This window comes from Myotis yumanensis, unplaced genomic scaffold (genome assembly GCF_028538775.1).
Source record: "Myotis yumanensis isolate MYYU_CA2020_CCGP unplaced genomic scaffold, mMyoYum1.0.hap1 SCAF_6, whole genome shotgun sequence".
Lineage (NCBI taxonomy): Eukaryota > Metazoa > Chordata > Mammalia > Chiroptera > Vespertilionidae > Myotis > Myotis yumanensis.
Window position 1 is genome coordinate 65,795,171 of NW_027223757.1, and position 24,897 is coordinate 65,820,067.

At 38.0% G+C, this 24,897-nt stretch overlaps 1 protein-coding gene and 1 non-coding gene across 2 annotated transcripts in view; both read right to left on the minus strand.

Annotated features, from left to right (window-relative positions):
- The window catches only part of COL19A1 (collagen type XIX alpha 1 chain), a 302,649-nt gene that overhangs the window by 170,490 nt on the left and 107,262 nt on the right, over positions 1-24,897 (minus strand). The window contains exon 13 of the mRNA XM_070418310.1: positions 4,967-5,020. Coding sequence (XP_070274411.1) covers positions 4,967-5,020 — 54 coding nt within the window. The remainder of the gene's footprint in view (positions 1-4,966; positions 5,021-24,897) is intronic.
- LOC139013395 (small nucleolar RNA SNORA77) lies at positions 22,545-22,661 on the minus strand. The gene has a single exon (XR_011472037.1). It is a non-coding gene; the product is annotated as a small nucleolar RNA SNORA77 (small nucleolar RNA).

A 24,897-nucleotide genomic window follows, 5' to 3' on the forward strand; every position in this document is an offset into this window, starting at 1 on the left:
ACCAAGTAGTATGACAGCCAGGCAGTGGCTGAGCTGGGATCTGAGCCCAGGTAGTCTGGCTTCAAAGGCCACATTAACAATGTTGCAAGTCTCCTTCTCAAGTCTGTTCTGAGATGCCACTGTTGAATGCGTCTCACAGTAGGCCACAACCAAAATCATTTAATTATAAACTAGAATGTCTTAAAGCTGAGGTCTTGTATTTTGAAGGCTAAATTGTAGCAATTTCAATATATGTCTGCCATGCATTATTTAAACTATATATTTGGTATGCAATCTATAATAATAAAAGTGTAATATGCTAATTAGACCGGACAGCTGAACAACCTTCTGGACGTTCTTCTGAACGACCTTCTGGATGAAGCTGGGGCTGCGAGGGCCAAACCCCTTGCACGAATTTTGTGCTTTAGGCCTCTAGTGTTTAATATTTAAACTGTATGTGTTTATCAATACTGTTGGTCTACTATTCAAATATGCTAGAGATCAATCCACAGTTTATACACACACACACACACACACACACACACACAAACACACACAGGGAGGGAGGAGGAGGAGAGAGGGAGAGAAAGAGAAAGGGAGAGAGAGAGAAAGAGAGAAAGAGAAAGAGAGAGAGACTCAAGCTTGAACTTAAAAAGATGTCAGGGCTTTTTTTTTTTGTCCTAACGACTAAGATTTGCCACTGGTATTTAGTTGGTGAGCTTCAAGGATGCTGAACATTCTGCTCTTGTAAGACAGTCCCGCATGGCAAAGAAATGTCTTGCCCCAAATGCCAACATTATCCCCTTGAGAGAGATCGAACCGCTGCACCCTCCCCTTTAAACAAGGTTTACACTTTCTGAAGTGAGCTTGCACATTTTGTAGGAAAGCTGGCACAGAAATTATTAAAAGATACATTTACATCAAGGTATATGTAATATGCAAGAATAAAGACTATAAAAAGGGCCTTTGGTTCATGTAGTAGAAATATTAAATTCTTCCAATTTTCTCTGACTTGGAAAGAAGGTGGAGTGAGCTGGCGCATTGATTTGATTCACTCACATCCTAACAGAATATTCCTGAAGTTATAATCCCCATCATGGCTTGATTTCGATTCAAATGGAAATAGCTATTATAATAGCCTTCATTCCCTACAAATGTGTACCTGTGCTTATGGAAAGTCAAAGTCACTGTCATAAGTGCCGAGTGATTTTTAGCTTGCAGAGTCTGTTTACTTTGGTATTGAAAAATAGACAATAACGAGGGTGGCATGAGTTAGTGGGAAAATAAGAGACTTTTCAGTTAAACATGTAGGGTGAAAGAGGCTGATTTTTACCATTTTCTAAAAGAACGTTGCTTAATTTCCTAAGCCTTTATTTCTTGACTCTGAAATAGTCTAGCTAGCCCATAAAGCTAGGGTGAGGATCGAATTTCAAATTCCTCATGAAAACAGTTGATAAACAATAAACAACCACCATCAATGCTATAATAGCTGCACACTTGATTCTTCACTCCGATTTGTGGTAAAGGGGAAGGAGGAGAACTTCCATTACTTTCCTTATTTCTCTTTAGTCATGACTCCTAAATATCTTTGGCAAAATTAAGGAAAGGAAAATAATATCATCTACATGTTAATTAAGTAACCAACTGAGAAAAGCTAGTCACTGTGCTTTGTCATGCTTTATGATGTACCTAATGAGCTACATTAAACAATGATGTGGTTAAAGAAATGGCAGCCTATGGCTGGGGCATGTGAAGGACACTTCCAAGATCCTCCTCAAAGTGGAACGGTCATCACACTCACCAGGCCGTGGGCTCTCACGACACGTTGATCTACTCAGGCTTGGGCTCATACAATGGCGGCCAGAGTGTTCGGGCATTTAATGGGCACTCAAGTACATCTGTGTACCAATTGATTAATTCTAAAAAGCCACGTCACCTTACTTTCAGACACCTTAAAGTTTTCCCCAAATCTTTAGGTTAATATGGATGTATGTCAGGTTCCAATCCCTCAGGCCTCTTTCCAGTTTTATTCTCAAGTATTTGGGATAATCCTTTCTCTATTCCAATTCTAACATTATCTTAATAAACTTCTAAAAAATTTATTTTGCTTGTCTATCTAAGAAAGCCCACATAAATGTAGCTTGGTTATCTATGTAACAATATAGTTAATTTTTTTCAACATTACTACATTTCCTGTAAGGTAACATCTTTCCCATAATGAATGGTCAAACCTTTGGGTTATTTTTGAGTTTTCACTGCAATCAAGTACCAAATTGTATAGTCTACCTATGCAATATCATTGTGTGTCCTCCCTTCCATCTCTGCTATCCTAATTCAGGCTCCATATACTTATATTTTAGACTATTTTAATAATCTCTCAGTTTTTAAAATGAAACATTAGCAAATAATTATTGAGAATATATTCACTCCAAAAAATTTATGAAGTACTAGGGATTTCAAGAAAAGGTCTTTGCTTTCATGAAGAGTATGATAGAAAAACAAACAAACAAACAAACAAACAAAAAACACAGGCAAAAGCCCCAGTTCTCCATAAAACAAATCTTCATTTAACACAGCTTGGACCATATCTCTCCTCTGTTCAGAGGAGGAAGGACAAGCATCCTCACATACCTACTAGTACTTTCCATACTATGGCTCCAGCTGTATGCTGTATTCCTCTTTTATTGTCCCCACAATGCCTTACATGTAGCAGGAATCCCAGAAAACCTGCGTGGGTGCTTTAAATTTCCTCATGCTTTCCAAATGTACAAGCTTAACCTCTTTGAAGGAAATCTTAGTTATGGGAGCTTCAGGATCTATTCGTAGCTCATCACTTTATAGACTCTGAGAAGTGATTTTCCTCAGCTGGTGGCAGAGCTGGCACACAAATTGGACCCTGGCTTTCCGCTCTGGAACCGGTACCACTGCATCAGGGACCTCTAATGACGGGGGGGAGGGGGGGTGAATCAGAGGCTCCATTTAAATGTGTGGGCCCAGGGCTGTGACAGCGCAGGTCCTGATGTACAGCAGGAGGTAGAGAAGAGGCAGAGGCTCCCCTTGCTGCAAGCCACCGGTGACGGCTCCTGTTCTCTGGTGTATGAATACGGCTTCAAAGGGGAGAGGAAAATGAAGGAGGGTCACACTGCAGATGCAAAGGTGGCTTCTCAGGAAGTAAATAAGAGTGAAGCCCTGGGGGTCAGGCCTCATGCCAGTGTTCACCGCTAACTCTCGGGGCTTTGGAGGAACCCTCCACGCCACTGGGGTGAACTTCTTACTTTGTCCAAAGGCCCCAAAGACTGTAATGATCAGCCTCCCTTCCCACACAATGACCTGCTACAGGCAAGATGGGGTTTGCTATAGAGGGATTTGATGCCTCTATGGCATTAAGGAATCAAATCTAGCTTTGTTATCCTTTTATCCATAAAGCAGGTAGTGTGGCCCTTCAGAGCCTTTCAAAAATGTTTTTCATGCAGGTGAAAAAATAAAATTGCGGGGAAAAAAACGATTCTCATTGTGGACGCTTTCCCTGGTAAAGTTAGCGTATCTGTAGTAAGTGGTGAGGTTGATGATCTCACGTAAGATTAATCTACATTTCAGAGAAAAACCCAGATTTGGGCCCTTAAATTTCATCATAAGAATCTAAGTAAAGCTCCAGGAATAACTGTCATAAGGGGAAGGAGAGGAGATAGTAGGATCGGAGGGTGTTACAGGCGAGGGTATCCGTGAGGTTGAGGAACTACAGCAGGGGAGGTGAGCAACACAGTTTCCCTTCCTTTCTGCCTTTTCTTTTCACCACTGTGATCTTACCTTTACAGACCCTCAGTAGATAGAGATTTGGGGGAGGATGAAAAGTGACCCCTGGGTAAGAACATAGGCCACAGCAGAATGTAAGAAGCGAAAAGACAGAGAAAGGAAGACTAGACAAAATGCAAGCCAGAAACAAGGAAGAAAGGGTTGTTAAGGGTAACACAACGGCTTTGAACTACACGGGTCCATGTGTACACAAATTTTCTTTTTATGTTTTTAATCTTTATTATTGTAAGTATTCCATATGTCCCTCTCTTCCCCACACTGACCTCTTCTAGCCCGCCTCCTCCCCGCCAGGCCTTCACCACCCTATTGTCTGTATCCATGGGGTGTGCATATATGTATGCAAGTTCTTTGGTTGGTCTCTTCTCACCCACCCTCCCTCCCCTGTCTTCCCTCTGAAATTCTACAGTCTGTTCCATGCTTCTATGTCTCTGGATCTATTTTGTCCATCAGTTTATTTTGTTCATTAGATTCCACATATGAGTGCCATCATGTGATACTTACCTTTTACTGACTGGCTTATTTCACTAGCATAATAATCTCCAGGCCCCTCCATGCTGCCTCAAAGGGTAAGAGATCCTTCTTTTTTACAGCTGCAGAGTATTCCATTGTGTAAATGTACCACAGCTTCTTTATCCACTCATCTGTTGATGGGCACTTAGGCTGTTTCCAAATCTTAGCTATTGTAAATTGTGCTGCTATGTGGATTGTTTTCAATAAATACCTGTACTATTTCTGATCTGTGGTTAGGAGTCCATGCATGTGGAGGGTCACCTGTAAACATTGACCTATGCCATTTTATCCAGAGTACTTGAGCATCCTTGGATTTTGGTACCCAGAGAGGCAGTATGTGTGTGTGTGTGTGTGTGTGTGTGTGTGTGTGTGTGTTTCTGCATGCACACACGCACACCGTGGAACCAACTAAGTTTTGGGGCAGTCAAAAGTTATATGCACATTTTCAACTGTGCAAGGTTTGGTACCACATTGTTCAACAGTCAACTGTATATAAAGTCAAGGAACAACCTGTAGTGAAATTAAAACCTCTGGGTCTCTACTAAGCCATGTGAAAAAATTGCCTTTATTCTTACACTGTAGTTGAATCTTAATAGCATCAGGTAGCCAACATATTTCAGTAGCAAAATGTAAAGTCTACTAGAAAAAAGAGAGTTGGACTTACATCTTTTCCATTAATGCCAGCCAGACCTGGATCGCCTTTTTCTCCTTGTTCACCCTAGAAAAAAACAATTTATACAATGAAAAATATTATATATATATATATATATATATATATATATATATATATATATATATATAAACCTTTACTAAGAAAAAACAAAAGAGTTACACTGTTTGGGTATTTATAAAAATGTGATTACGTTGTTAATCCCTTGAAAGAAACATTTCCTTAAAAAATAATTCTGAGTTCTAGAATCAGAGAAGGGTTTAAAGATCCAAGAAAAGCTGCATAAAAAATGATTAGAGTAGAAATAAAACAAGGATTATTTATTTGCCTCTATAAGCAATAAGGAACTTTCTGGAGGGCAATTTGGCAATATATATCAGGGTCTTAAATCTGTTCATTTCATTTGGCTCAGTGATTTCACTTCTAAGATTGTATCATAAGGAAATAATACGAGTAGGAAAAAGAAATACAGACTAGGTTATATTAAATACAGTGGGTATAAAACTGGTAGAGGAATGGTACCCAATGGATCAATATCTCACACTTATCAAGTTCTCTTAATCTTGGCATCATTGACAATCCTTTGTTTAGGGCTCTCCTCTCCATTGTAGGATGTTTAGCATCATCTCTGGCTTCTATTCACTAGAGGCCAGTAGCCAGCCTCTCCCCCAGCTCCTCTACCCTCAATCTGGAAAAATAAAAATATCTCCAGACATTGCCAAATTTCCCACAGAGGGCAAAATTGCCTCCAGGTGAGAATCACTAATATATTATATATCATGAAGGCATATATAACAGATTTGTAATATGAAATGCTACAACAGACTGGAATTATATACTATAATAAACAACATGGACTTTATTAAGAATAAATGTGCAGTCTTGTATTTAATTTAATTCTGTATAGGTTAGAGAGCCCACTTAGAAATGAAAATATTAAAGGAGCAGAAGAAAATATAAGTGAACATAGCTTAGAGCTCATGGTAAGTAAGAGGTCTTTAAGCATGGAACCTAGAGAAGAAATTTATAATAGAAAAAAATATATATGTGACAAAATATTAATTATACTAGAGGCCTGGTGCATGAAATTCGTGCATGGGGGGGGTCCCCTCAGCCCAGCCTGCACCCTCTCCAATCTGGGACCCCTCAGGGCATGTTCGAGTGCTGGTTTAGGCCCAATCCTGGTGGATTCATGCGTCCATTTCCTAGCCTATAGAGACAACTGCAAGGCATGTTCCCCATGATTCCTCAGAGGGTCCCCAGCATAACTCAGTCCCAGTTCCCTACAATGATAACCAGCTTAAAACATACCCTTTTATTAACTTTTTCTTGTTACTTGACTTATCCTCCCCACATCTTAACACCTGTTTCTTGAGATCCCTCTCAGATAAACTACCTGCCCCAAGCATTGTCTTGAACCTTGTTTCAGGGCAACCCAAGTGAAGGTGATGTCCATCAGCCCCCAATGTCTGCGTTTTTGTCCATACTCACGATCTATCCTTCAACTGCTCTGTTATCACTACTCTATACTAGTATACCCTGGATCTTCTCCATCTTCCCCGTGGCGCCAAGTTCAAAGAATCCAACTATCCATCTTCTCTCTTGTTCCTAGGCTGTTAACTAATTCAGGAGAAAATTATATAATGGGGCAGTTAAGCACCATTATAAATTCATGATAACTAACCTCATTCTAGGTCGTTAAACTACACTATTCCCTTCAAATCCTTAGTATTAGGGTTTCTGCTCTTACTCTCAGATGGCCATGCTTCCTACAGAGAAAGCAGAAGCCATACAAGAAGCTTTCCCCTTAATGCTTTGAAATCTATGAATTAACTTACATCTATACCACCATTCCCTCTATTCTTATGCATAGAAGAACTGTTTCATTCTCTCTTTAATACTTATCCCTCAACCTGTGCTTTCAATTCCATCTATTTCTTCTCATGCAATTTATGTTTAAACTAGAGGCCCGATGCGTGAAATTCGTGCGGGGGGGGGGGGGGGGGGGATGCCAGCGTCCCTCACCTCAGACTCTGGCCTGAGGCCCCTTGCCCTCCCCTCTCTTCACCTGGCCAAGCACACATGTTCAGCTTTAGAAATTATTTACTTACTGATGGTTAGTAAATAACTTCTAAAGCTGAACGCATTGCCGCGAGCCCAGCGTTCCTCACCAGGGACTCCAGCCTCAGCCCCCTCCCCTCCCCTACTTCAGTGTGTCGCAGATGCTGGGTTGGCATCACAGTGAGCCCAGCATCCCTCACCATGGACTCCAGCCCTTCACTCCCTTTGGCCGGGGCGTGGACACTGGGCATCCCTGGAGATGGACTCCGAGAGCCCAGCATTAGTTGCTGCGGACTCCGGCCCAAGGCCTCTCCCCTCCCCTCCTTCGGTACGGACGCTAGGCTCACATTGCTGCAAGCCTAGCATCCCTCGCCACGAACTCCAGCCCAATGCCCCTGCCCTCCCCTCCCTCCATCCGGCCAAGGCGCAGACACTGGGCATTCCTCGAGGCTGACTCTGGCCCAAAGCCCCTCCCTTCCTCTCCCTCCAGACACTGGGCAAGCGTTGCTGGGGCAACACCGCCAGCGTCCCGCCCTGGCCACTATGGGTGCCACCATCTTTGTCACAGAGTGATGGTTAATTTAAATATTACTCTTTTATTAGATAGGATTGATGCCCTTTCCTCTGAATCCTCAACATCCTTCCTCCTACTCACTTCTTTCCAACTACAGTGAAATGTGCAGTTTGATCTTTTATGGAAACAAAAATCCCTCACTTGCATCTCCTGTCAGTTTCTGCTTCATCTACCTCTGTCCATTTTCAGATAAACATTGAAGCAGACCTCCCAGACTTCTTGTCTGCATTCCATTGCCTCTCACTCACTTCAAAGTCCACTCCAGATCGCCCTGTACCCTTCCTGCTCCTCAGGAGCTGGTCATTCCAAGGTCTCAGGTGCCACCATTAGACACCTTTTGGTGTGTTTTCTTCTTTGAGCCACTTATAGCATTTAGTATCTTTTATTTTGACCAGCACTCTCTGAGCAATACTTGCTTGCTGAGACACTATAATATTTGGTGTTTTTTTTCTTTCTACTTCTATAGCCACATTTTCTCATTTTCTTTTGTGCTGGGTGCTCTAGGCATTTCTAGTCCATAGGGATCTGTACCAGGTTCTTAAATTTTCCCTTTCAATGGATTTTTTCTAGGTATTTTCTCCACTTTTATAATTATAGTGACCATGTATATGCTAATGAGTCTCAAATTCCTACTTCCAGACTAGATATCTTTTTTTATTTTTAAAGTACAACTTATACACCATAATAATGACATGTTTTACATGTACAGTTCAATGAGTTTCATTACAATTATTTCATTATACAACCATCACCACAATTCAGGATTAAAATATTCCCATCATGCAGAAAGTTTTCTTGTGTCAAATTTGTAGTCAGTTGCCCATCATATCTACAGCCCAGGCAATCACTGATACACTTTCTCTCTCTTTCTCTCTTTTTTTTTCTTTCTAGAAATTTCATATACAATATGCAGCCTTTCTTGGTCTGGCTTCTTTGATGCAGCATAGTGGTTTTGAAGATTACCCATGTTGTTACAAGGATAAGTAGTTCATTATTAATTTCTGAGCAGTATTCTTTGTATGGATATATGTGCGGCATTTTGTTTATCCATTCACCAATTTCCCATATTTAGCTATCTTATATAATAAAGGGCTAATATGTAAATCAACCAAACAGTAGAATGACTGGTTGCTATGATGTGCACTGACCACTAGGGGGCAGACATTCAATGCAGGAGCTGCCCCCTGGTGATCAGTATGCTCCCACAGGGGGAGCGCTGCTCAGCGAGAAGTTGGGCTCATGGCTGGCAAGTACAGAGACAGTGGCGGCAGTCTCTCCCGCCTCCACAGCAGCGCTAAGGATGTCCGACAGTCGGACATCCCCCGAGGGCTCCTGGACTGCAAGGGGGTGCAGGCCAGGCTGAGGGACCCCACTCTTCCCCAAGTGCATGAATCTCGTGCACCAGGCCTCTAGTTCTAAATAAGGTTGCTATGGACAATGACATACGTGTATTTCAACTTCTCCTGGGTAAATAAATATCCTGGAGTGTAATTACCAGATCATATAATAAGTGCATGTTTAACTTTTTAGGAAACTTCCAAACCTATTTCCAAAGTGCCTGTATCATTTTACATTACCATCATCAGCATATAAGGGTTTCAAATTTTTACTAATCCTCACCAACAGTTGGTATTGTCAGTCTTATTTTATTACAGCCACTCCAGTGGGTGCAAAGTGATACCTCACTGCAGTTTTAATTTGCATTTTCTTAATGATTAATGATTTTTTTCATGTGCTTATTAGCCATACACATATCTTCTCTGATGAAGTGCACATTCAAATCTTTTGCTCATCTTTAATTAATTTGCCTAACTTATTATTGAGTTGTAAAAGTTTTTTACATATTATTTATACAAGTTCTTTAGATATTGTCAGATATATAATTTGCAAATATTTTCTCCCAAAATATAGTTTGGCTTTTTATTTTTGCAATGGTATTTTTAAACTTTAAAATCTTCTACATCTTTATTGAGGCATAATTGACATACAATAAACTGCACATATATGATGTATATAACTTGATAAGTTTTGATATATGTATTTGCCCATCAAAACATCAAATTAAATAACAAACATTTCCAAGAATTTAAAACTTTTTTTTTGCTTTTGCATTTCCTTAATGACTAATGTTGAGCACTTTTTTCATGTGTTTATAGAGAGTGTTTATTCAAATTATTTATTCATTTTTTAAAAATAGGATTTTTTTAGAGTTATTTATATATTTTGATAAAAACCCTTTAATGATATATGTAATTTGCAAAGATTTTCTCCCAATGTAGTTTGTTTTTTCATTCTTTTAGCAGAGTCTTTAAAAAAATGATTTAAAATTTTTATAAACTCTAACATATTAACTTTTTCTTTTATGGATTATCTTTTTAGTATAATATCTAAGACTTTATTTATAAATAAATTTAGTTATTTTATAAAGTGGCTATATGCGCATATAATGAATAATGTGACAGATATGAATTGAAATTCTTTTATTTAAAAAAATAAATATTTAATTGTTCCAACAGTTTTGTTAAAAAAAACTATACATTATCTAGTTAATTGTCTTTGTACCTCTTTTAAAAGTAAGTTGTCCATCTATATGTGGGGTTATTTCTGGGCTCTATTCTTTTCCATTTGTCTATTTGTCTATCTTTACACTAACATGACACTTTCTTTATTACTTTATCTTTATGGTAAATATTAAAATCAGTATTAGTCTTTCAGATTTTTCTTTAAAAGTTGTTTTGGTTATACCAGGTTATTTGTATTTCCACATGACTTTTATTTTTATATTATTTTATTTTTATAAGAGACAAAGGAGGAAATTGTTAAAGACACCTGCTATTCCATTTTCACATAGGGAAACTGAGTCTGAGACAAGACCCCCAGCCCAGTGCTAAGAGAGCCAAGCTGTTCCATCCATGACACATGATTTTCACCTCCATGACAGAGTTGTCTTCACTGGGGCGTAGGAGATGATTTTTAGAATACTCAATACATTTAAATGGATATCAAATTCACTAATGCATCATCTAAAATACAGCCTCCTTTGATTTTTTTCCTCCTTTGATTCTTTCTCTACCTGTTTGGTTTAATCTTTGATTATACCACTTTGCTGGACTTAAAACTCTATCTCCCAAGAGCTTTAATCATGTCTCCACATAGCTTCTCTCACCACATAGAGAGGATTAAAGATGAAGAGCAGCAACAGGCTTGATAAGGTTTAACCTAGTCCTGCAGAGAGCAGCTCAACTTGCCTTGGCCACGGCAAAGCCTTTCTCACTGCCTCTCTCTCCACAGATCCCTGCAGTTTTGCACAGATCCCTGGGTTCCAAAGGGCCATGCTAGAATTTAAATCACCTGAGGCAGTGGTTCTCAACCTTCCTAATGCCGTAACCCTTTAATATAGTTCCTCATGTGGTGACCCCCAACCATGAAATTATTTTCTTTACTACTTCATAACTGTAATTTTGCTACTGTTATGAATCGTAATGTAAATATCTGATATGTAGGATGTATTTAGGCGACCCCTGTGAAAGGGTCGTTCGATCCCCAAAGGGGTCGTGACCCACAGGTTGAGAACTGCTGACCCGAGGAGTGGGTCTGCATTCTCCTTATTCACTGGTTTATCTCTAGCTCCTAGCTCAAGAGCTAAACTATAGCACTTTCTTGCCCTGGCCAGTGTGGCTTAGTTGGTTGAAGCATTATTCTGCACACAAAAGGTGGTGGGTGCCATTCCCGGTCAAGGCACATGCTCAGGTTGCAGGTTCGATCCCTGGTCAGGGCACGTGTGGGAGGCAGCCAATTGATGTTACTCTCACGTTGATGTCTGTCTGTCTGTCTCTCTTTCTCTACCCCTTCCTCTTTCTAAAATCAGTTTAAAAAATAAAATGAACTACCGTAGTTTCTCAATTAATGATTACTGAATGGATTCATAAATTAATAGAATGGCCCTAGCCAGTTTAGCTCAGTCTATAGAGTGTTGGCCCGCAGACTGAAGGGTCCCAGATTTGATTCCGATCAAGGACACATACCATTTTTTTTTTAAAATATATTTTATTGATTTTTTACAGAGAGGAGGAGAAAGGGATAGAGAGTTAGAAACATCGATGAGAGACATCGATCAGCTGCCTCCTGTATGCCCCCGCTCCCTCCTGGGGATGTGCACGCAACCAAGGTACATGCCCTTGACCGGAATCGAACCTGGGACCCTTCAGTCCGCAGGCCAATGCTCTATCCGCTGAGCCAAACCAATTAGGGCAACACATACCTTGATTGCAGACTCGATCCCTGGTCCTGGTCATATGTGTGGGAGGTCATCAATCCATGGGTAGCCTCCATGTGTGTGTGTCTCTCTCTCTCCCCTCCCTTCCTCTCTCTCAAAAATCAATGGAAAAATATCCTCCGGTGAGGATTAACAACAACAAAAAAATACAATGGATTTTAAAAATCTGACAAGGAAGCTTAGCTCCATTGTCCCTGAAAATTCTTTTGACTTGATGGGCCCACAGCACTGGAAGCCAAGATTTCTGAATGGCATTTTGCTCAGCTGTAGACCTCAGAAGATAGTCTCTGTCCTTCAAGCTCGGGGAGGGGGAGAGGGAGGGGGCATTGTGGTGATTGTGAATAAATACATAAATATAAATGTATATAAATTTCAATTCTCCTTGATTTGAAATTTACTGTCCCATTAATCCCATTTTAAAGATGAAAAAAAGGCATGAACATTTAAGTCAAGCATTTAAAGCCACTCATGAGTGACTTGCAGGGTAGGTGTCCAGCTGACAGACATGGAGGCTCTACTGCCCAGTTTTCTTCTAAGAGTAAGTAAACTGCCCATATGACTTTAGATCACATTTAATGTAATTTTGGTATGGAGGCTACCCATGTGCAAAAAAAATAATAATAATAACTTCAGTCCATAAATCTCATCCTACAAGAAAACGAACTCAAATGAAATTTAGACTCAAATATAAATCTAAAACTATAATTTTTAATTTCTAGAACAAAACATAGAAGAAATCCTTTGTGACCTGGGTTAGGTAAAGGTTTCTATTTTATTATTTAATTTCCATGTGCCTCATATCATTTTAATTCCTTTGTTCTTTTTTCACTGCCTTCATTTTATTAAAAATATTTTTAGCATGCCATTTTAGTTTTCTCTTATGAGTAGCTTTTGTGAGAGTTTTAAAAAGTATTTGCTCTAGCACTTATAATATGCATCTTTTTTTTTTTAAATATATTTTATTGATTTTTTACAGAGAAGAAGGGAGAGGGATAGAGAGTTAGAAACATCGATGAGAGAGATCGATCAGCTGCCTCCTGCACACCCCCCATTGGGGATGTGCCCGCAACCAAGGTACATGCCCTTGACCGGAATCGAACCCGGGACCCTTCAGTCCGCAGGCCGACGCTCTATCCACTGAGCCAAACCGGTTCGGCATAATATGCATCTTTAACTTATCACAATCTATTTCAGCTAATACTGGCTTAATTTCAGTATACTATGGCAAATTTGCTACAATTAAGCTTCATTTCCTTCCCCTTTTTGTGTATTACTATTGTCACATATATTATATCCATCTGCTATAAATCTAATAGTACAGTGTTATAGTTCTGCTTTAAAATATGCTTTAAGGAAATTAGAAGAAGAAAAGAGAATAAAAAGGTATACATTTATACACACACACACACATGCATACAAATACAGAATCTTTTACATTTACCCATATATTTACAATTTCCAGTACTTTTCCTTCCCTCTTATTCATTCAAATTACTATCTCTTGTCATTTATTTTCAGCCTGAAAGATTTCTTTAGTAACTCTTATAGGGCATATCTGCTAGCAAAAATTCATTTTACTTTTTGTTATTTGGAAATCTCTTTATTTTTGCCTTCATCTTTGAAAGATATTTTCACTGGATATAGAATTTTTGGTTGACAATTTCTTTTTGAATATGTCATTTTTACTGTTTTCTGGTCTCCACAGTTTCTAAAGAGACATTAGCCACTATTGTTATTGTGATTCCATGTACATGATGTTTTTCTCTTGGTGCTTTCAAGATTTACTGTTTGTCTTTGGCTTGTCAGCAGTTTCACTATGATGTGTCTAGATGTGGTCCTCTATGTGTTTATCCTACTTGAGTTCTATTGAGTTTCTTGGATCTAGAGACTAGTATTTTTTATCAAATTTTGGAAGTTTTTGGCTCTTGTTTGTATCTTATCTCTTTCCCCTCCTCCTGGGACTCCCATGACATAAACTGATTTCCTTGGGATCACTCCTGTGTCCAAATAGTTTAGTCATCATCCAAGGGTTTAGACAGAAGTTGTGTTCTAGCACCTCAAGTCCATAAGGCTCCCACCCTTTTCTGATCAATCTGTGGATAGGCTGGAGAATTAATTTAATGTTGTAGCCCTTTGTCAGATCTTTCTTTTCCCTTCTTTGCTGGGCTTATTCAGATTTCCCCTGCATATGTACATGGTTTCCCAGTCATCCTTTTACCCTGTTAGATTACATATATATTTTATGTAAAATGCAAATATATTTTATATTATTATATATGAGAGCAATACAAACTCTAAGAAAATAAATTTATAAATTTTATAAGAAGACTATGAAACATTTTATTCTCAGCTCTATTGGAATAGAAATAAATCTACTTAGTTTAGGAGATCAGAAACTAAACACATTTCTTTGGTGAATTATTAAGGTGTAAAGATTTAAATAAACTTACATAATTAGATTTTCAGTAATTTAAACTATTAAAATATTTTGTTGATTATAAATACACACACATAGTATACTAGTAAACCATATATATAGATTAATCAAAGAAGTTATAAAAGAGAACTTTTCTAAATAAATTATTTTCTAAGATAAAGGTATCTGTGACTTATACCTTATAACAGATAATAATTTACTGCTTTGTTGTTGTTATTTATGATGATGAAAAATAAGTGACTAAGTATGTCTCTGGCAGCTAAATATATACTGAGAAACATGATAGATTTTCAAAAACTGTCAAGCCAGAGCTTGAGGTTCGAACTGTGATCTACTGAACCGAGTCTGGCACTTGGAAACAGGAGGTCTGAGTCTAATAACATGTCTGTCTCTGCAGCTGTGTGAATCTTCATAGTCTTTCCCATTATTGGCCTTTTGGGATTTTAACTGGCAAAAGCAACTAACTTCTTTTTAAAAAAATATATATTTTATTGATTTTTTTACAGAGAGGAAGGGAGAGGGAGAGAGAGTCAGAAACATTGATCAGCTGCCTCCTGCACACTCCCCACTGGGGACGTGCCCGCAACCAAGGTACATGCCCTTGACCGGAATCGAACCTGGGACCCTTCAGTCCGCAGGCCGATGCTCTATCCACTGAGCCAAACCAGTTAGGGTGCAACTAACTTCTAAACCTACCTAAATAGTATTGTTATAATGCTGAGATGAAAAAAAAATTATATGTAAGGTGCTATATTATGAATTACATGGAGGAGGTCAATGGGGGCGGGGAAGGAGACACCTGTAATACTGTCAACAATAAAAATAACTTTAAAAAATAAAACATGACTTAACACATACAGGATGCATAAAAATAAAGGCTGAGATAATTTTGTGTTTAGAGACCAATGCCCCTGCTTTATAAAGCTTCAAAGTGACTGTCTTGATAGACTTACTTATTGTCACAAATTGAAATTCTTTTATCTAAATGGATTACAGCCAAGATTACTCACCTAATTGCTTTTGTGACATAAATCTAATTAAGTTATCTCTCCAAGGGGAAGAACTTAATCTAACAAAATAACTTCTATAAAATCAGTCATATCGATTTCCTTTAGTAACTAAACATGCAGATATATTAATAATTAAGATTATAAACTTATTGTGGTTCATATTTTGTATATGAAGAACAAATAGTTTTTCAAGAAACACTCTCTACAACTCAACCATAGGAAGACAAACAATCCAATTAAAGAAATAGAAATAGTCCAAATGCTAGCAAGATGGTATGCTACAGCCCACCCTCCCACTTAGCTTAAAATTGTGGTCACTACTTTAGGTATGACAAATAATATGACCCAAAGTATTTTCAGATTAGCTGAGGGGGCAGTTTGGGGAGAGGAGAGGCAAGGAGAGGGGAGGGGAGGGAAGGAGAGGGAGAATGAATGAATCCTGGGAAATGTGATATAATAAGAGAGTGCCTCTTTAGGGAAGCCAGGCCTAAGGCGATGTCTGAGCAGGTGAATGGAGCATGAGCAGGGAGTGGCAGGATGTGAGGTATGCTGATGTAGGCCCGCTCCTCATCAGTCTGGTCTGCCTCTCCTAAGATGCCACAGGCAGAGACACACATTAGGTCTCCCAAAAGTACTTCTGAATGAAACATCATCTAGAGGAATTTCGAATTAAAAAAATGGCATTTTAAATGAGAGTCCTTCTGGCTGATTTGGAACTCATTCCATATCTAGCGTGAATTCTCAAAACTGCAAAGTCACCTGGGAATTAGTGTAAAAATTTCTTCATTATAATGATATATGTAATAATATTTCAGGCCCTTTTCAAAATTCTCTATGTCGTTTCATTTTGCTGATGAGGAAAGAAGATGAAACTTTATACTCATCGGAGAGAGACAGTTCGTTCTGTCACGGCTGCTGCCTGGGAATCCGATCTAGAAGGGAACTCTCCACACTCATCACAGGCAAATCGAAACGAGGTCCAAGGACCCATTCCTCTCATGCTGTCTGTAACTTGCTTTTTGTTTGACCAGGATGCATGGACTAGAGAGTTTTCTTCTCTGTTTGCTTTGGCATTAAATCTATAAACTTTCTATGAGGTCTCACTCAATTAGAGTCAGCAAGATTTAAAGAGGGAAGAATTTAACACCAGTAAAACCTTTCAGGGCTTCTGTTTCCTTATCGATAAACTTGCCTAATAATGTCATCTATCTCTTGGCATTATTTTGAGCTGCTGCCTGAGAAATGTGTTTATAAAGTGTGCATAAGTGTTACTTATTTCTGTTAAATCAAAACATGAATTAATGTAACCTTATAAAACTGATCATTGTGATTATGTAAAAGAATATCCCTACTTTTAGAAAATACACAATGAAATATTTAGAGATAAAGGGCCATGACATAAGTAACATTCTCAAATTACTGGTATATATATTTGTTTATATATAAGTATATATAGTTATACATATAAATATGAGAGGGAGGGAAGTAGGGAGAGAGAGAGAGAGAGAGAGAGAGAGAGAGAAAACACACAAATGATTTATCATTTGAGTTAAAGGTTATATGGATGGCTTCTGTACTATTTTTTTACAACTTTTACTAATATTACTATCACAAAGTTTGTGGCTTAATTTAAATTTACTCATTGAATCTTGACTGAGGAAAAAAAATCCAATTATACATGCAAGACCAAAAAATGTCTTAACCGACCTTAGAATCTCAAACCCCATACTAAGTAAAATTATTCCCATTAAATTCTTGAAAGGCTTATAAGTTTACCTGACTAAGGTGGTATAAAGTAATCAGAGAAATTGATCACATAACAACTCTATGCAATGCCTTATGCCAAGCACTGGGGATATGAGGACTCGACGTTGCTATTTAGAGAAGACCAGCCTCTGATTATTGACAAAGGAGCCCACAACTTTGAGAGCCACAGGGATTCAGTGGTGAGGTAGGTACTGTGGTCATTTGTGGTCAGAAAGTCTTCGTGTTGGACATGAAAACTAAGTTAGGCTTTGAAATATAATTAGGACTTAAATAATGTGCAGCAGCCTGGACCATGTTATCCTAAAGCAGTGGTCGGCAAACTCATTAGTCAACAGAGCTAAATATCAACAGTACAATGATTGAAATTTCTTTTGAGAGCCAAATTTTTTAAACTTAAACTATATAGGTAGGTACATTGTTATTAATTTAATTAGGGTACTCCTAAGGCTTAGGAAGAGCCACACTCAAGGGGCCAAAGAGCCGCATGTGGCTCGCAAGCCGCAGTTTGCCGACCACGGTCCTAAAGGATAGAGAGGAGTTGTCAAAGATGCCTGGTTTATGTCAAAGGGATTCAGAAACTAAATGGAAGAGGTTCCTACTGACCAAGAGTGAGATAATTTGAGGACAAATAGGAAAATTACAATATATTTAAATATGTTCATAATACTAAAAAATAAACAAATGAAATAAAACATAATTGGTAACCATTGAAAGATACTAGAGAATCAGCTCATTATTTTGAAAAATGGTTTATCAATGGAAAGAATAAAATGTTTATCAGGACTTTCCTTTGTGAACCATACTACTGGGTAATCAGAGAATAGATGAGGGAAAGTTTTCCCTCTAGACATATTCCAGCTAATAAATGTAGTGGAAGTGATAAAATTAAAATATTGTTATTTTTCAACCCTAAGTGAGTTAATGAGTGTAGGTATTGATGATCAATGGCTGCTATCATCACAAAAAGAAATTTTCCAATGTTAGGTCACTTATGATAGAAGAATGCCCCACCACTTATGAAGTAGTCTTGCCAAAAACATCATACTTAAATCTGATCTAACTACTCATTTAAAGGAAACACAGAGATGAGGAGAACATATTAAATTACATCATGGAGAAGTAATAAAATCCAGACTGGGAAATTCTTCAAGACAAACAACACTGCTTCCTTAACAAATAATTTAATGAAAGCAAACAACAAAACAACAGAGACAGAAGGGGATATTACAGATTAGTAGACATATAAAAGCACAGGAACCAATGGGAATGTGTGAGCCTTTATTTGGATCCTGACTAAAGCAAATTGTTTAAAAAATTAATGACTTTTATTATACTGTTGGAAATCCAAATACCAAATGACTATTTAATGACATTAAGAAATGACTGTTAAAGAGGGAAAGGGGGGTGGGGAGGTAGGAGAGGGTAAAGGGGGGATAAGTGATGATGGAAGGACACTTGACTTAGGGTAGTGAACACACGATACAATGTAACAGATGTAGAATTGTATACCTGAACCCTATATAGTTTTATTAACCTAAAGGATATAGGTTAATAAATAAATTCAAAAAAATTAAGAAGCCTTAAAAAAAAGGAAATTACTGTTAAATAGTACAGAGGTTATATAAGAAAATGTTCTTACCATTTAGAGATACATATTAGACTGTCTGGAATTGCTTCAAAATCATAAAGAAAGGGGTCTAGCTGAAACAAGATTGGCCATGAGTTGAGCTAGTTGGTGTATGCATAGGGATTCCTTATCCTATTCTATATACTACTGTTTGTTTGAAATTGTCTTTAACAAATTCTTTAATATGCCTGACTATAGGTTCTTTATTTTACATAAAGATAAGTGAAGTACATTTTTCATGCCCACAAATAAAGAGATGTGTTATTTATACATATCTTTAATTAAACTTTTTAATACCTAAATAAAAACTTGCTTAAAGGGTAAAGCCCTAGAAATTAAAGTTATTCATTCACAAATGATGTCTAGCATTAGATCTTATAAGCTTGAGACACTGTTCTCAGAGCTTTAATTTATTTACCTCACCACAGCACCATGGATTAAGATCATGTCCCCAATTTTTAGCTAATAAGTTGGCAGAGCCAGGGTTTGGACCCAGGCAGTTCTACTCTATGGCTCAGGCTCTTAAACTTTAGTCTACATTTAAATTATGTACTTAATTATTGGTCAAGTTCCCATGTTTTAGGCAGGATCTAGGTCAAAAGGAATGAGGGAAGGCTACTCCAGAACAAGGGAAAGGTAAAGTAAAGGCACAAACATAAGGACCAGCAAGTTACTTGGTTTGAGGCAAGCACAGGATTCTAAACAAGAGAAATGCTGTGAAATGAAGTTGGAAAGTCAGACAAGACTGGATTGTGACCTTCCATGGAGGACAAGTTAGCGGTGTCAGGACAGCCTTCTATAACCATTTGGGAGGCACTGACTCTTGGAGTGGAAGATTGGCACTATACTTTTTGGAGATTAATGGAGCTTAATCTGTAGGAGGAATTATTGGGAGGGTTGAGATTAGAAGTAGGAATTCAGTTAGGCAGCTACTCCAACAGGTTAGTCAAAAGCAAGGAAGGCTGGAATTTAGGGTCATTGTGTATGGGAATGAAAAAGGGCAACTATAAGAAATGAGATGCTACAGAAGCAAGAGACAGAGAGAAATAAGTTAACAGAAATGACAAGTTTGGGGCCTGGGCAAAACTTGGGAGGATGGTGATGTCATCACCACTAACAGAAAAGAGCAAAATGCAGAAAGAGAAGCAGATGTGAGAGAAAAGAGGAATGATTTTGTTTTGAATACACTGAACTAAATGAAATAAGCCATCCAAGAAGACAGGTCTAGTAGATAAAAGGGTAAAGTGCATCGAAACCTGAAAAGAACTCAGGTGTAGGGTGTAGATTTGGGATTGAGAGGTGATGGTTGTTGAACTGATAAGACTAGTTGAGACTGCTGAAGGAAAAAGGGAAGGTAGTTTGGCTGGAGTCTCTAACAGTGTTTTGAGTCTTTTTACGATACATGAATGTTGTCTTCTATTATTTTCCATTCCTTTAGCACAGAATTCAATAAACTCTCTTGTCTGATTCATGAAGAAATATGAGGTGCTAACAATCTTTTCATAACAGTGTTTTGATCTCCCAAATGATCCCAGTATGGCATTTATTTATTAGTAGTGAGAATGGTTTGATTTCTTAATGTCCCATCTGGGAACCAACTAATAGGGAAAGGACAAATCTCAAAAGCAAGCTTGTAGTGGAGGACCAAAGACCCTTTTCAGATAATTCAGACATGTAATTCTATTTTAGATGGAGGCATCTTTATTTTCTGGCCTATATTTCTCAATAGTGATAGTGTCACAATTCACTATTGAATTGTTAGTCAAGTCTAACTAATAAGAGGAGTAGAGAAAATGACACATAAGTTTTTACTTGCCTCTAACATAATAAACCACTGATATAAATAAGGCTGTAGTTAATTGAGAATGAAACCATAGGAATGGGGAAAGAAAACTGTAACAATACTGCACTTTTAAATAATTTCTAATTTAAGTTTAAATTTTTCTTAAAAACTAAAATAAAATCTGTTTCTTACAGCAAGGCCAATAGCAAAGCATCGCTGTCTTTTGCAGAACCCATATGAGTCAGAATATTTAGTCTAAAGTTTTAAGGATCCACATAATTATCTTTTTTTTCTTGGTTTATTCCTCCCATGTCAAAACTTGAAGTTCATACTTCATTTCAAACTTTTCACATTTTCCATTTACTGCAACCTTGGGCTGAGAAAGCCCACTATTTGCCTGGATTTTGTAGGGTATTAACAACTCTATTCAGTAGGGGTTCTCTACAACAGAAGGAAGAATATTAATCAGAGAGCTGCTAAGTAAGCACAGCTGGGAATCCTTATCAACAATCAAGAACCAACCCCACAGGGCTGTTAAACACAGCTGGGAGGCCCTCTGTCAGGTCCAAGTCTTCGCAGCCAGTAAATGGAAGAGCCATGATACAAATGGCAGTGCTTATGGCTTTAACTTTTAGAAAACCTCACAAGAACATAGATGATTTGCTCATTGTGAAGCAAGTAACTAGGCAATTCTTTTAAGGACTTTAAGCCAGCAGTGTGAGATTTGTTTTACTTTTTTTTCAACCATTATAGTTGATGCTTCTCATTGAATTTTCCTTCAATGTAGCCTTGTATCTGTGCCACAGATATACAAAAGGTGCTACTGTTTGTACTACTACAATGAAAGAAGACAGGGAGAGAAATGTAGAGATAGGGTTATTAGTTAATAATAGAATTCCACTTTTTCATAATTCCATTTTTGAGGAAGACTATAGAACAGTGGTTCTCAACCTTCTGGCCCTTTAAATACAGTTCCTCATGTTGTGACCCAACCATAAAATTATTTTCGTTGCTACTTCATAACTATAATGTTGCTACTGTTATGAATTGTAATGTAAATATCTGATATGCAGGATGATCTTAGGCGACCCCTGTGAAAGGGTCGTTCGACTGCCAAAGGGGTCTCGACCCACAGGTTGAGAACCGCTGCTATAGAATGAGAAATAACATGACAAAGGGTTTTGGTTTTGCTGTCTTTTGTGTTGGTATAGCTAGTGGTGCAGTTAGATAAGAGTTCGTTATAATCACGGAGTTCATCCATAGGTGATAAGTGGTCACGTCTGGGGTGATGCCTTTTGATTTTGAACCACCAAAATGATTTTTTAAAAACATCCAAAGTCCTAGCAAGAGGAGAGGATTTCCAATAAACAACTGTGCTCAAATCTCTACTCTACACATTTTAAAACTGCTACTATAATGTTAGAATTGGGAGACTTGGCATTAGACCCACAAAGCTCAGTGGCTTCTCATGTAAATCCAACGTGGGTAGTACAGATCAGGACCGGTTTCAAAATTAGTGTTCCTGGAAGAATGTTTAAGGAGTTATAGCCACCCTCTGCAGTCAGACTACACACCCAGCTAGCAGATTTCAGTCTAGATAAAACTCTGGGTGTGGACTACATTAAGTGGTTGGGTTTGTAGATTAAGATAATCACTTCTTTCAAATCTCAGTTGTTGTGCAAGAATCTCTAAGGGAGTTCATTAAAATACAAATTTCACTGCACATGCCTAGACTTCTTCTCAAGTAGATCTAGGGACTTAGGAGAAACAGGCATTGCTAAACACCCAGGAGATTCTGATGTAGTTGGTCTGTAGACCACATTATGGAAAACACTGGATATAATTAATCTATGCTCAATGCCTTTCATGAAAGTATATCCATTGATAAGTAACAAGTAATAACCTCAGCTTAAATTGAAACACACCTATCCTCACTCTTCTGAAACATGAAAGGAGGATTTTTTTTAATACACAGTAATCTGTGTCATTAAACACTTTTACAGATGGATTATTATTATTATTATTGTTATTTTTTTTTCCTGTGTTTCTGGGCACCTGCATCACCCTTGACAGGTCACAGTACCCTGGGCTGTTTCTGTGGCAGACGGAAAAAGCATCTGCCTGGGACTGCATCCAGGTGCAGAGTGAGTCTGCATGACAGATAGTACTTTTAAATGACACTTTTCTATGTATATTCTTTGAAACAAAAAACAATGTAATTAATTTTAAAAGTTGCTTTCTTCCTGCCTTCGTAGACTGTCTTACTGAAAAAAAAAATACTTTCCTATTTTTATTTTTCTTAACTAAGTAAAACAAACATACCCAAGCCCTAGGTTACCAGAGCAAACTCTCTAAGTGGAATGCAACATGAAGAAAATGTATGTTTTAACAAGGCCCTAAACTGTGTTTTCCAAAGATCCTAATGGGCCCATTGTAGTAGCTATAATCTATTAAATTCAATTTATGTAGGTGGAAAGCCCTTTAATATGCATTTTATGATAATATGCTTTTTAATATGTCTCCTGATATATATTATACACACTACTGAACCATAATGACTATTAACACAGTAAAATTAATACTACGCATTTTTAAATGGCCTAAACTTTCAAAGACACTCAGGAGAGAGACACTTTTCTGAGTAAAGTTTTTGAAGTAAGAGACATTTTTACAGTTTTTGTGTACAAAGAAATAGATGATGAAGGAACTTTTGAAGATGTTCAGTAATGGTGAAGGGTTCCAGGACCCACGTCTCTGCTTTCCCCCCTCTATGATAAGGTTCAAGAGGTTAAGCTCTGTCTCCAACAGATCTACATGCAAAGCCTCAGAGTCTCCCCTCATCCTTTGTCTCCCCTTCTAATGGTGCCGAATGCCCCACTGGGCCAGGGACCTCTGGATGGCAGGAAGGGTGTTTCTATTGAGAGGAAAGAGTAGAAAATTATTCTAATGCCTCTCTGATGGGCATTAGTCACTCTCCATTAACTCATTTAAAGTCTCTTCCAATATAAAGTCAAAACCTAGCTAACTTAAACAAATGGAATCATTAAGCTCAAGATTCCAAAACCATCCCACACAACAAAACTCAGGTTAAATATTTCTAACTTTGTACTATCAAAATTTCAATAGCGAGCAGTTCATTTTCAAGTCTTCTAATGCCCAAGGAACTATGTCTCCTCTCAAAGACACCGTTTCAGGTATACTTTATGTGTGGACCCCAACTACAAGTAGAGAGACCTGAACCCACCCAAATTAAACCTAAAAAAAAAAAATTTCCCTTAAATACAACCAGCTCTTAAACGAAGCCCTTAAATTAACTCAGTAAAATGAATAACATGCACAAAACATTTGATTCCTTCATTTGCACGAATTCCATCTTTAAAGTGAAGAAAATTATTAGTCTCCTATGAAAAAAGTAATGTTTGTTATAGTCCCTTACCATTGAAATGTTTAATTTTTATATGTCTAATACAACTGTCTTTTATTTTACTCTATAGTCTGAGTTAAAAGTCTTGATTAGGTATACCGTTCCCTCTAGCTTGTGCATATGCAAAATATATACTTTGTTTTGAGTTTTACATAATTCCTTCATCCATCTTGAATTCATTTTTCTATAGAATACATTTTTCATATAGATACAGTCAGTATAGCCAGCACACTTATAATAATAAAATGGTAATATGCAAATCGACCGAACGACTGAACAGCAGAACGACTGTCTGGACGACCTTCCAGATGACCATGCTATAACACCCACTGGCGCAAGGCCAGCCAAGGCGGGTGCGATGAAATTGGTCAGTGGCCCGGCCATCGCCCTATCATTGCCCTGTACAGGGAGGCCCAGGCCACCAGCCAGTGGGGTGACTGATCAATTGGGGAGCTCCACGATTGCCTCAAAAGGAAGGCCCAGGCCACTGACCAGCGGGCTGTGGTGGGTGGGCGGGGCCTCCCTCTATGGGGGTGATCCATAGAGGAGCCCCGGCCAAGTGGGTGGGGCCTACCTCTTTTGGGGGATTGATTGTGGGGCTCCTGGACTGTGAGAAGTCACAGGACAGGCTGAAGGACCCCCCCCCCACACACACACTGAGTGCACAAATTTCATGCACTGAGCCTCTAGTCTATGGAATAATCCATCCTTTCCACTGAATTGAAATACAAAATTTTATTAAATTAAATTCTCAAATTCTGCGATCAATTTCTAGATTCTCATTTTTGTTCTACCTATATTTGTACTAAATGATACAATATTTGTGTTATTGCCATGAGTTTATAGACTGTTATGGTGCCTGGTAAAGCAAGTCCAATCTTACTATTGTTCTTTCTTAAAATTTTGACTATTTTCAGGTATTTATTTGTCCACATAAACTTTAAGTAATTTTATACAACTTCAAAA